The 14035-nt window shown below is 40.3% G+C and overlaps 1 protein-coding gene across 1 annotated transcript in view; it reads left to right on the forward strand.

Annotated features, from left to right (window-relative positions):
* The window catches only part of LOC117377252 (dedicator of cytokinesis protein 2-like), a 96793-nt gene that overhangs the window by 62675 nt on the left and 20083 nt on the right, over positions 1-14035 (forward strand). Inside the window, exons 27-34 of the mRNA XM_033973634.2 lie at positions 7889-7987; positions 8772-8866; positions 11891-11969; positions 12059-12159; positions 12432-12490; positions 12933-13081; positions 13546-13631; positions 13781-13937. Of these exons, the coding sequence (XP_033829525.1) occupies positions 7889-7987; positions 8772-8866; positions 11891-11969; positions 12059-12159; positions 12432-12490; positions 12933-13081; positions 13546-13631; positions 13781-13937 (825 nt within the window). The remainder of the gene's footprint in view (positions 1-7888; positions 7988-8771; positions 8867-11890; positions 11970-12058; positions 12160-12431; positions 12491-12932; positions 13082-13545; positions 13632-13780; positions 13938-14035) is intronic.

The raw sequence follows: 14035 nt of genomic DNA on the forward strand, positions 1-14035 counted from the left end.
CAACAATGCAAATAATTAATAAGACATTTGGAACCGCGGTTGCTGCAGTCTGTTCAGTGACCAGTAGGGTGTACTAAAGGACACTGTGACTTCAACCATGCTTCAAACAGGGAAAAGTGAAGGTAAAACTCAATTATTTGTATATATTTTGAAACTATTTAATCATAATTTTGAGTACCACCACGCAATCATTTTAGATTTTATTGGAGAAGTACTGCTTGCCTTGATTGCCTTGACCGCATGCCACTGCCTTACACAATAGGAAGCTGATGATTTGCTGTGTTGGTATTACACACTCCAAATGTATGCCACCATTGATTGTTAATAATATATCTTCTGTTGGAACAAATTACCACTTGGTTTGAATTTACAGTGAAATAAGACAAAAAAAAAGTTGAACAATGACATTCCTAATTTCAGTGGCAGTGCTGATTAATTTGCATATTTCATAGTATTTTTACAATCCTTCAGCTGCTATGGCTGGGTTGCTGCGTGTCAGCACTGACCCTGGCATGGTGGTAGACCCAGCTAAACTTTGGCACCACAAAAGTCTCTGCTCCTGGGAGCTAAGCCAGGCCACACACGCGCACACGCACATACACTCACACACTCACACACACAAACACACACTCGAGCTCCTATCAGTCACTTTATTTATATCTTTGCCTTTGTGGCCACTATAGCCTCTCTCTTTGTGGATCTGCAGCCTCTATACATTCACCCCATGAATTGACACTGTATCATTTGCCCTGTTTAAATACTCTTTCCATCGTGGGCGCACAGACAACAAGATATACCATGATATTTGTGCTAGTACAATCCCTGGATAAATATAAAAAGTGTATTTTCTATTTTATGCCAAGTCTATCTAACAATTCCAACCCAAGAGTTGTGATAAATTAGTTGCTGTATTAGCTCAAGAAGAGAAAAGCAGAAAGGAAAGATGATTCAGTGTTTTTTTTTTCTTTCATAACTGGCCCTGGCTCATCATTTCTTCTCTCAAGTTAACAGTTAGCTTTGCCGTGGGATAAACAAACAATTAGAAATAAAAGTATGACTAAACGCAGTGTGGCATCTGGTTCTAATTACGTTTGTTTGGAGTCCTTTGTTTTCACGCACGGCTGGAGTCACACAATAAATTAATTTCCTCATTGGTCATGATGACTTGGATATTTTTCCCAAGTACAACGCCACATTACCTTTTATGGTTGTTTTCTACAGGAAGTTGCTTGTCTCAATGAAGACGTTGCTGTGGAATGTTATGGCACTCAACTTATCTGTCTTGCATTTATTCATTTACAGATATTTTTCCAGCTCATAAATACCTTTTCATCATATGCTGTATCTATGTTATTGCTTCCCCAAGAATGTTTCACAGCATTGAATTACACATATTAATTTAACATTTTTTCATGCAAAATCGGTATGGCATCACCTTCTTGTCTTTCAAATATATATGTTTAATGCCGTACCATAGAGTGTATAAAGAAGTGGACTAAGTGAGTGTAACGTCACCCATAGCGTTCAGCTCAAGTCAATGAAGCTCACCGAGGCTAGCAGTTATAGGGGCCAATTTAAAACCAAGCCAGTATTTGGAATTCTGATCGTGAGTATTATAGCAACTAAGGAGCTACAGTGCCCACACCGGTTTAGCAGTGAGCGGGCACTTAGCTGTCAGTCAAACCTGTTGCTAAAGCTAATGGGAGCAGCCACGGGGAAAGAAGGCTCCTGCAAAATACAAATACCAGGATCGTGTAGAGCGGGTTAATATGAACAGACCAAAATGACGACCCTGACAGCAGCAGTTACGGAGAGAGGGGCCACAGTTTTTCAATAGAAGGTGAATTGGAGCCAGATTGGATGGAGCCGGAAGAGCACCGATGCTCATGTCCTATTTGGAACACAACAGCTGGCAGGTTAGCGATTTCCATTTATATATATGCAAACTATGTGCCATACTTTGGAACATTTCAGTAAAAAGTAGTAACATCCCCATGGAGACAAGGAGGTGGCACGGGATCTCCAAAAAAAGTCACCTTTACTGCACATTTAATAACACATTTTAGTAACATAGTCAAGATCAGTGTAGCTGAAAAGGATACGCAATATTAAAGTGGGGCCTAGTATCTGAGTGCTTATGTAAGTGACTTGAGTTATGGCTGTCAGTGCACAGTTGGTGTGTATGCAGTGAATGAATTATTACCGTTAGACTTTGTGTTCTCTGAGTGGTCCCTTGATACATGGCGCTCGCCTCTGTCCCTCCAGCACTACCCATAGCCGGAAATAAATGACGATGCAAAGTGGTTGACTCACCTTGTGTTGTGTTTCCAATGACCTCTAGTATAAAGAGAGCAAACGGTACTTGTGCACTTTGCATAGTTGGCTCAAGGCCAGCACACCAAAGTGTATTCTATAGTTTGAAATATTGACCACCCATCTGTGTTTCCCTGACCACCCATTATGTTTTGTGCTCTTCATCTTTCTGCCAATTGGATGGACCCTTTACAGTAAGTGTCAGCAATATGGCACACACAATTTGCTAATTTTCCCATTCCATTATAAATTAGTTTGTAAACTTTCACTGTAATCCAAATGTAAACATACAATCAAATCATCCAAATGAAAATGAACGAATATGAGCTTATACTTATTTTATGATGATTTCCCCTCATAATAAGCTCACTCTGATTTGTATTTTTCATGCATGTTTGAGTTATTTTGTGTTGTCCTGCATTGATGGGTTGAGTGTTCACTTGGACCCATCTCATATGTACCCTACAGCTCTGTACCTACTTTAGGTTCTTGAAATCATTTAGACTGAGTTATGCATGTAAGGTTCCAAAATGTCACATTGCAATTAAAAATAAATATAAAAAACACACATATTTTTAAGTGTGATGAAATATTTCAGTAGAGAGAGAGAAACAGTTGGGATTAAAACTACCAGTAAACCTTGAACATTTACAAATACACATTTTAAAATCTTCTGCCATCATAAAACACTTAAATAAACTGAAAGACTGATAGCACACCTGTTTGAAGGCCTAAAATTACTCAGGTAGATGGAAAAACAATTTCCATCATTCAAGTAAATGCAGCAGGATAACTCATTACTACCCATCTCATCATCCTCAGGCTCTGCTCTAAACACAGAGAAGCCTATTGTACTGTTGTCACTGCCGTTCTTTGTCTTCCCAACACACCTGAAGACACGGAACCAGTTTAATTACATCTCTGCAGCTCGCTCTGCTCCCCCAGCCCCACTGTAACACCCAGGTCAGGGATGTTTCTGATGGTGCAGTCACACTCGGCAGGCCTTCAAGAACACTGTTTTTCCTTTACATGGCCTTTTTAAAAACCCATGAAAAATCACTGTGAGAGCACCGTAATGACTTCGCACCTGGGGGGAAAACACAAAAGGGAACAAGAGCAGAGGGGGATGTGGAGGAGTGGAGGGGGGCAGAGTACAGACAGGAGATAGCTGTAAATGCACTGCGCTCCAAGACGACAATTGCCCTGATGTGGTATTATTTGAATTGATGGCCGTTATTATGTTTCCCCTACAGCTGATGAAAACATTTATTCGTGCGGTTAGTTCCTCAGCAATGCTTTAGATGCTGTTCGCTCTGTGCCTGTTCACCCGGTGGTCCCTTGTAGCTTGGATGTATTTAAGCTAACAGATGAAAACATTTGTAAACACAGTGCAATCTTGTCAAGCACCAGCCTGGTTAGTTCCCCAGCCTTTCCCTTAAACAATTGGCGCATATGGTAGAAACACTTTTGTGCCGCTTCTACGTGATTTTCAGTTGTTGTTTTGATGTTAACAGAAATAAATGGGTTATTTCTTGCTCTATGTCATAATTACTCTTAAGTGTTTTTAGAGGCTAGAACATGTTACAACATTCATGCGTCACTCATTTCCTTGCCACAGTGTGTTGATATAAATGTAACTACCATTTGTATTTTTTATTTAACCAGGTAAACACACATTGAGATCATTTTCAATAGGGACCTACATGGACAAGAGGTCAGTACTGTTACAATGCATAGTCAGTTAAAAGAGTGTGATGATTGTAAACCAAGGAAAAATGTATAGTGAATTGACACAATGTGCGAAAGTTCACATTAATAATTCATAAACTCACCCAGTGCCCACAGCCCCATCGACCACTCACTCACAACATTATTACAAAGGCAAGGTGGGGGTCTGTCTTGCCCAAGGACACACAGGTAGTATGCTCTGCTGTCAAACGCTGGATTGGTCCACCAGCCACTGGGGTTGTGCAGGAATATTCTGAGCCTTTGCTGCCCCAAATGTACAATTTTTGTATTAATCAGTATATTTAATTTACTTGGTTTGACAAACAAAATCAGGGTAGATTAGAAGAACAGCTGTTTGTCCAACAGGGTTTCATTTGTTTGGTTTTCTTTCTGCATATGAGCCATTGACCATGACTTTGTCCCCCGCAGTTTTTTGTCACATAGTGTGGTCATGCCTCAGGGCAACTGTGGCTGCAGACTTGGCTTTCCCCACAGCAGCGTGTGACACTAGAGTGAGATGAATAATGGACTTTAGTGAAGCACTTTCGGTGCCAAGAAAAGGGCCATTTAAATTGAATCCATTATCATTAGTTTTATTGATCATTTTTATGTCAGGAGCCATCTTGTGTAAAACCACTTTGCGTAACCTACCCAGCCGTAGATATTACATAATGTAGATTTTGGACCTATTAGTGTCATGTTGGTGAATTTGGAGTCTTAAAATGAGAGCTTTTAATACATTTCTGAGCTGAGTAACTAGTGTGATGGAATGAGCAGATAAAGGAAAAGAATATGAAGCTGAGATGGGGGGATGAGGGGAGAGAAATCCCAGGGCGCGTCAGCATCTGTGCCCTGTTCTGTCACTAATCTGCTGCTGTGTGTTGCATAAGGCAAAGCTCTCAGCTCTCTGTCTCTGCCTGTCTGTCATTGCACTGCAGTGGTCAGGAGTTTCACATGTCAAACTATAAAACCACATATGACCCTTTGTATGCACTGGTAAAAAAAAAGGATGAGACGGTAATGAATCTGACCAATTAAGTTCTGTTGTGGAGGATGTTGAAGGAACAGAATGTCCTCTGAGGCCAATTACAATAGAATGAGCCAATGGTTCGCAAAAGGTGGTGCAGGAACCGCAGGGAGACAGAGCTCTAATGATACTTGTGCTATTAAGGCTATGACTTTTGGTGTGGTAATAACACATTTTTTAGATCTTGATCCCCACATCAAGACTTATAACCCAACCACTGTTCCCATAATTAAGATGTATAGACACAGTTTTGTCAGGATTTTGTCTAACCCAAAAGCTACTCTTACAGCATACAGCGCTAATGTGTGTTATCTCAGCTGTTATCCTCATTTTATCCCCATTTAGCATACTTTCTTTAATTAAAAGCTGGGGAGTTGCACAGAAATAAGGGCCCTTGGTACAAACCAAACTTGGTGGGCTTTCACTACTGTGTTTTCTATAAAAAATGACATTGCAGACTAATGATGGAAACCAGTGATTTTTTTTTTAAATTAAATTTGTTTCTTATGACAAGTGTTGCAGTATCAATCCGATACCGATACCAATGAGTTGTTTGCTAAATGCACTGAAACTCCTCTATTATAAAGAATTTTACTGTGGTGTAGAGAGGCTGTCACTGTTTTTCTTGACACCAGCTTGAACTTGAAGATATATTGATATTTTTGTATATAATGGGTAAACAAGTCCCCTTTACTCTCCAGTGCAGTGCCCCTGATTAAAAGTAGAAGGCACACTAGGGAGTTTGATATTGTCTGACATCTCTGAGCAAGTTTGAGAATCACCAAAACAAGACAGCATGGCTTAGGACTTTAATCTTTGCACAAGAACACAGGGCATAAACCCAGGAGATTAATGAAGTGGGGTTGGGTTTTGTTTAGTGTGCCGAATCCTGTTACCAATCAACATTTTACTTTGAAGGAACAGAGAGCAGACAGCACAGTTCAGGGCTGAGTGTGCTACATAATCCATCATATTTAAATGAGAGTGGTTAGCCTTTCGCGCAGGGAAAATGTGCGTTATGTAATAATTACACAGCGGAGCATAGCAATTTGTGTATAAAACATTTAAAAGGTATCAGAAATGACTTAACAAAGACTGCGGCTAAAGCCTCTTACTTATCAAACATCTTCCCTGGGGATGCCTCATTTTTGGATGTACAAATTTAATCTTTATAAAGCACTGAGCCCGGCCAAGTTGATCAAAATTGAAATGCTTTTGTTATTAAATTAAGGAAACAGATTGTAGCGATGGGACTGGTCTTCCATCTGACAAAAATATGTAAATATATTTAGTGCATACATACAAGCTGTATGTCTGTCTGCAGGTTTAATCATGAACAATCACCTTTTATATTTGATTTGGTCATTATTTATTCTTCATTGGGCCTGGCTGGCAAATCAGTTCAATGGAGCTCAAGAGTGACCGAACGCTCTGGTTCTGGAAGTAAATTTTCCATTCATTTTTCCCATAGACTTTTTAAAAAATTCTGATATTAAGAGTTCAAAGGCATCACAGAGGCTAACCTGTACATGCTAACTAATATCCATAATGTGGTCGTTTTAAACCCAAAAAGCTAATTTAAAACACAAAATTAAGCAAAATGTTTTAATAATGTAGCAATACTATTAAAGGTCTTGTTGTCATTGGTTACCACATGATGAGCTGATGAGCCCTGAGCAAGCTTTCAAACTTCAGAAAGTCTATAAAAAATGATTTAGTTCCAGAACCGGGAGGTGAGTGGTCACTGTTGAGCTTAGGTTTAAGGCTCTGTTTGCATCTAGTATTGAGTAGCTATACTTCACATGTGTTCTTCAAAATGTTCTAGCTCTTTTTTGATCTTGCTCTAAGTATCTCTGGGTTGCCCTCTTTTCCTTTGGGCAAACTCTGGCTTAATCAAATGATTTTCCTTAATCCAGCTCAGTGAGTTATGGTGCTTAACTTCTCTTCAAAGTTGCTTGCCCAAGCCGAATCTTTCAAGAAGATCTGCTTTCCTCAGTCATGATAGTCCATGCTGTTTCCCTCTTTCCTCTCCATCCAACACTCTCTTTCATCTTCTGGACCTAAGTTCAGTTCAGTTCAGTTTTTTCGCAACAACCTTGGCTTTTTTTTGTCCACTGAGCGAGTATTGATTGACTGAAAATACCTTACATAGTGTCACATAACATATGAAACATGGTATCAAATGGTCTACCTTCCATTAAGTGGGCAACCAACTGCATCATGTACTGTCACTCTTTTGCAAGCTTTTTCTAAAACATTCAGATGAATAAAAAATGTTTAAAAAAAAAAAATCATTTCACCCAGTTATCTCATCTGTGATATAACAAATACAAATGAATAAAACTTCTATTAAGATGTATTTAGACATTATGCAAAATGGTACATCATCCAACTGTGCTAACTGCCAGTGCATTCATCCCATTGTCTCTGTTTATTTTAATTATGTTAATTCTGTAAATCACTGTTGTTGGAGCTTGTCGATAAATATGTAAAGGATCTTTAAAAATAACCTCATGGTAATGTCCCCTTTCAGAGCACTGCACTTTGGCCCAAGTCCAGTAGGCAGGATGTGATAATGATGTTGTTGTTGTTTGGACTTGCATAGATTTGGTCACACATTAGTGAGCTGCAAAGTGGCTTTGGGAGCTATCCCTCTCTGGGTATCTCTAGACAGCCCCGGGCGACAAATTAAATAAAGAGATTAAAATATAGTGCAGTTTTATGCAGAACATTCTGTACAACGAGTAGCTCCGTGCCTTCAGGCATCAAGCTATAAGCTCCATGTACTTGTCTGTAAATGTGTTTATGTTGTGTTTACAGTCCAGAGTAATGGCATGCATGACAGCTATCCTAAGCCAAATGACTGACCAGCACTACTCTGCGTACCTGGAGACCTTCACGAGAAACTCTGACCTCGTGGTAAGTACTGCTACACTATAGCACTGTGTGACGGCCAACTATAATAATATTAATAATGTAATAGTCTCATATGGTCCTTTTCCAGCTGCTCAGGTGCTTTACAGTTTTGTGCATCATTCATTCACTCAATCACTGGGGTAGATTGACAGAAGCGAAGATGCCAATCTGCGCCATATTCCTCTCTGTCCATCACCAACACTCACACACCAACTCATACCAAACAATGCATGTAAAGTGTCTTGCCTATTGACACAACGGCAATTTACAGCAAAGCCATTGCTACCTCACTGTGGCATCTGGTACCTCCAGCGATCTACAATCCTCGTTCTTTATTCTTTATTCTGAATCCCCATTAGCTGTCACCGCAGCAATAACTTTTTTCGGTGGTATGGGCACCACCTAGAGTATATATTATAATTTTATTAATAGTTTGTAGTGGTAGTGGTACTGGTAGCAGTACAAGTACAAATAGATACTTGCAGGCTATTATCTGTTATTGAAGTTCATGTTTTTGATGTTCAGAATCTCATTAAAATGTAGATTAAATAATCATCTCTCTGCTGAAAACTTCATGGATCAAAACATTCTGCCAAAGCAGTTACATAACCTCAGTGCAAGCTCATAGAATAGTTGACATAAAATTGTAAAAGTTCACAAACGTGTGGGAAAATATTCATCACTATGCATTCAACTTTAATTTAATTTCCCACAGAACCCAAACTTCTTCTGAAATTGGTTAGTACAGAAAAAATGACAGTGGCTTTTTCTTGTCCTTTACTCGCAGGACTTCCTGATGGAGTCCTTTCTACTCTTCAAAGAACTGATTCGAAAACATGTCTATCCAACTGATTGGATGGCTATGATAATGGTCCAGAACAGGTACGGTCCAGTCTCTGCTACCTCTCTGCTCCCTAGGGTGCTCCAGGCGGCCCTTCGCACCTTATTTGTGGTCCAGGAAGCATTGATATTTTGAAATTGCTTTGGAGAGTTGCTGTGACTTGACTATCCATAAAAATACACTGAGGAATAAGATGGAGGCAGTAAATCAAAGCCACCTCTTAAAGTGCTGACGAAATGTTGTAGTGTGTTTAGCTGAAAGTGTTAGACTGCACTGGTTTTAAATGTGCACGTATGGGTATGATCAAAACTCCTTGTCTTTTTGATAGGTTGGTGATCCAACTTTTAAAGAAGTCAGTAAATATTTGCTTTTGTAACTGGGGATGCCACGTCAAATTTTTGATATAATTATGGTTAATGGTTTTTATATGGCGCTTTTCCACCTTCAAAGCGCTTTACATCAAGGAAAAACACACACATTCATACACCAGTGTACGCCGAGAATGAGGGCAAGGGGGGTTAAGTGTCTTGCCCAAGGACACAACGACAGCATTCATCTGTGGGAGTTAGAATCGCACCGCCAACCTGTGGGCCAGTGGATCTGAGCGCTCTACCAACTGAGCTACTGCCGCATTAATAGTGAGAATACAAATCACAATTTACCAACTCAAAGCCTGTCTTGTTTTATTATGAAATCAATACTTAATGCCATTTTATTTAGTTTTTGAAAAGAAAAAAAGAAAATTGAGTCAATAGTTGAGTAAATAAGAGGAAGAAAAATGGTAACTGTTTTTTGCCTTATTGCCAAGCCCTATTTCCAAGCGCACCCTGCACACCATCAGCACTGGCCATACCAAACCTAGAAAACCACTGCTGTATCATGCCCTGCAGAAAGCTGGAATATGACATAAAATGAGCACGAAGACAAATAGAAATGTAGCAAAGAGAAAGCCTCGCGTAAAATGGAAAAAGCATGTGGGAGGCAAAGACGATGGGCTGTGTGGTAATGATGATGGATAGATAGTGGTTGGGCCTGAGAGCAATCGCGCTGAGGTGTGCCATTTAGCTGTGGAAATGCAAAAGTCACTACTCCCCAGTATACCTTTTTCTAATGTGTGCTGAGGTATCGTCTTGATCTATCATTCTGACAGAAGTTTTGAATCTGAAGCAATACACCGGCTCTGTGCGCAATAGGAGCCGTGGAGACTAAAGTGTAATCACAAAAGAACAAACGGATCCTTTATCTCAGCTTTTTTTCTAGTATTATTCATCATCAATCATTTTTTGTGATATCAGAAAGTTTACAGGACAATAGATTCTGGGGGAGATTGCACTTTTCATTAGATTGTTTTAGTGATACTTGTTGATTTTTCCCCTTTTTTCGTTCAACTTTATTAAGAACACATCAGGTCCAATGAATATTTAATTTCCTAAGGGTATATTTTCATGTTTCAGATCTGAAACTGGGGCCAAGGATGTTTTGTCAGAACAAATTAGGATAAAATAATTCCATCCATCCATTTTCTTCCACTTATCCGGGGCCAGGTCGCGGGGGCAGCAGTCTAAGCAGGGACTCCCAGACTTCCCTCACTCCGGACACATCCTCCAGCTCCTCCAGTGGGACCCCAAGGCGTTCCCAGGCCAGCCGAGAGACATAGTCCCTCCTATAGTCCTAGGTCTTCCCCGGGGCCTCCTCCCGGTGGGACATGCCCAGAACACCTCCCTAGGGAGGCGTCCAGGAGGCATCCTGAGCAGATGCCCGAGCCACCTCAGCTGGCTCCTCTCGACGAGTAGGAGCAGCGGCTCTACTCCGAGCTCCTCCCATGTGACTGAGCTCCTCACCCTATCCCTAAGGGTGCGCCCACCCTGCGGAGGAAACCCATTTCGGCCGCTTGTATCCGCGATCTTGTCCTTTCGGTCATTACCCAACGCTCATGACCATAAGTGAGGGTAGGAACGTAGATTGACCGGTAAATCGAGAGCTTCGCCTTCTGGCTCAGCTCCTTCTTCACCACAACAGACCGATACAGCGACCGCATCACTGCAGACGCTGCACCCATCCGCCTGTCAATCTCACGCTCCATCCTTCCCTCACTCATGAACAAGACCCCGAGATACTTGAACTTGAGGCAGAGACTCACTACCCACCCGGAGAGGGCAAACCACCGTTTTCTGGTCGAGAACCATGGCCTCAGATTTGGATCAGGATAAAATAACTGAGGTTTAATTTGATGACAGATGTATTTCACTAAAAAAAAAGGACCCATATTACGCTTTTTTCTGATCTATGTTATAATGTTGTTTCCTCATCACAAATATACCCAGAGTTGTGTTTTGTTCCATTCACACACGTTTAACACACAGACCTTGCATGTTTACGCTGACTTCTTCTCTCAAATAGAAAATACTCTGTTCCACCCAGTGATGTCATGTGGTAATACAGGAAGTGCTCCACTGTGTTTTTAAACTTCATACACCTTCATTAGAATCATTTGGATAATTTCGGACATGGAATTGTCAATCTCTACCAAACTAAAGGTAAAAGGTAGCTGTGTTATTTGAAAACTATCAGTTCATGACATCACAAGGTTGAACGGAGCATTTTGAGCTTTGAAGATGTAGACAGACTAATAATAAATGGTTACTCAAATGTGTGAATGAAACTAAACACAACTCCCGGTAAGTTTTTGATGAGGTAACATTCCAACAAGGCTCAAAGCTCACAAGAGTTAATTTTGTGTAATATAGGGCCTTTAAAGTTGGGGACTTGACTTTTGTTTTTCCCTCAAAGAGTATATCGTAAAAGCAGCACTTTCTGACAAAATCAGACTGAGGCTCGCTGTCTGCATCTGATAATCAAGTATTTAAGAGATTGCAACCTTGGGAGTAAGAGCCCTAAGATTGACAGCTTTGGCGTCCACCCGTTTCTCTGTCTCAAAAAAGTTGTTCTAAAGACGTGCATGGGCCCTAAAGTGATGCATGTGAATATTCATTATTTAAATACATACTTTCTTTTTTCACGGTTTGAAAATTGAGTAATGCATCTTTAGTATTTTCTTTCATTAGAGTTGTTCTCAGAGCCATCAACATCTACGCTGACACCATGAACCAAAAGTTCCTGAACGATAATAACTTTGAAGTACAGGTCAGTCTCCAACATTTTTCCCACACGTGCTTCCAGTGTGGCTCTACCGCTTCACGTGTGCTCTCCTCTCACTTTTGCTCCCTGTCTAGCTCTGGAATAACTACTTCCACTTGGCGGTGGCATTTATTACCCAGGAGTCATTGCAGCTTCAGCACTTCTCTCCCACCAAGAGGAACAAGATTCTGGCGAAGTGAGATTCAGAATCCTATATAATTTGCTTATTTACCACACCTCCTCACCCTGCTCTAATGAAGCACTCAATGATTGATGATCTATTTTGGGATCTGCTTTAGCTACACCCACTCCCATTGAAACCCTGTGTTGCATGCAGATAAACATTCAATGGAGTCCATGTTGGGGTGGATTACTGCAGGGTTATCTCTCCCATACATAGTCTCACAATGGAAATAAGATATTGATTGAAAGACTTTTCCTCCTTGCATTCCCTTGTCTTTATCTCAGGTACGGTGACATGAGGCTACTGATTGGCTTTGCTATCCGAGACATATGGTACAAACTAGGTATGACATTTTGATTTATATATTTCTACGTGGCTGTGTTTTGAGCCATTTATTATTCATGCAGATTATTCAGAATTTATGCAATAGAATAAAGGACTCCACTTAAAATGTTTAGACAAGAAAGGAGCATATTAATACACAGTGAAAAAAAATCAACTGAATTGGTCCTGGTTTGAGCCCAGTGTGTTCCTGCTGTAGACTTGTTTTTGTCCTGTTCGAGTCCTGGTTTAGTCATTGTCTAGTACAGATTTAATTTCTAGTTTAGTCCCTGTATAGTCACAATTTTGATGTGCATTTGTGTGAAAAATGTAATATAAGTTTTCAATATTGATGCACAAAGTTGTTTATAGGTGATCTTTGAAATAACATTGTTGTTCGATGCATCCAGGCGTTTTGGCCAGTAATCTTAATTAATTTGCATATTATTTTTGTGCTTTTATAGGTAATCATAAGATCTGCTTCATCCCGGACATGGTTGGTCCGATCCTGGAGATGACGTTGATCCCAGAGGAAGAGCTGAGAAGAGCCACAATCCCCATTTTCTTTGACATGATCCTCTGTGATCATGAGCATTCTGGAAACTTCAGCAAGGTCGGACCACAAAAGATATGAACAGAACATTCATAAAATAATTTACACAGGGAATTTACACGCACTGTAATGTGTTTATGTACACAACGCGGTACATTGATAATTAAAACCATCGCTAGGTTTTAGTGCTGATGTTTTACATTGTGATATTAGACTTTAGGGCTGTTGTCAGCTAAAGAAATTCTTAGTTGACTAAAGCATGCTCTGTGTATCACTGGCTAAAAAGGGTGTTCTGCTGACAAAAGCATATCTTAAGCATCTCTACTTACAAATCACAGGAGTTTACACAGTTATAAATGCCAATACAAGATGCAAATGTCAAACAAAATCACTCCAAACTTTCTCCTTTCTGCTGTTTGCCATATAAATCTGTTTTAAATCTGTTACTGTTTTTTATGTGCATTGTCCCTGATATAAAAGACATTACTGACTCTCCTTCTCCTTATGTCCTTTTCGATATTTAGTTTGAGAATGAGATCATACAGAAACTAGACTATGAGGTGGAAGGAGGAGGCGGAGATGAACGCTACATGCAACTGCTGGAAACTATGTAAGTGCATCAAAACATGTCAGATTATACCAATTTGACATTACTGTTATTTTTTTGTATTGTGCGTTTGTATTTTTATTCATAAGGTGTATACATTCTGAGTACTACTAATGTTGTAAGAAGTTAACCTTGCCTTTTGCCTTCATTAGCCTGCTTGACTGTGCCTCAGAGAAACACACACTCCAGCCCCAAGTGCAGCACTTTGTTGCATTGGTGAAAGGACTTCTCATCCGTCTTCTGGACTACCGCACTGTGATGAGCGATGACAGCCGCAACAACCGCATGAGCTGCACTGTCAATCTCCTGGTACGTCCCGCCATCTTGAAAATGGCATACCAATGAACTGGCTGAAATGTCCTTGGCTCAGGCTGGGTGTCAAGTAGATTAGGAATCTCTCTGGGGCT

The sequence above is a fragment of the Periophthalmus magnuspinnatus genome, chromosome 10, assembly GCF_009829125.3.
Source record: "Periophthalmus magnuspinnatus isolate fPerMag1 chromosome 10, fPerMag1.2.pri, whole genome shotgun sequence".
NCBI lineage: Eukaryota > Metazoa > Chordata > Actinopteri > Gobiiformes > Gobiidae > Periophthalmus > Periophthalmus magnuspinnatus.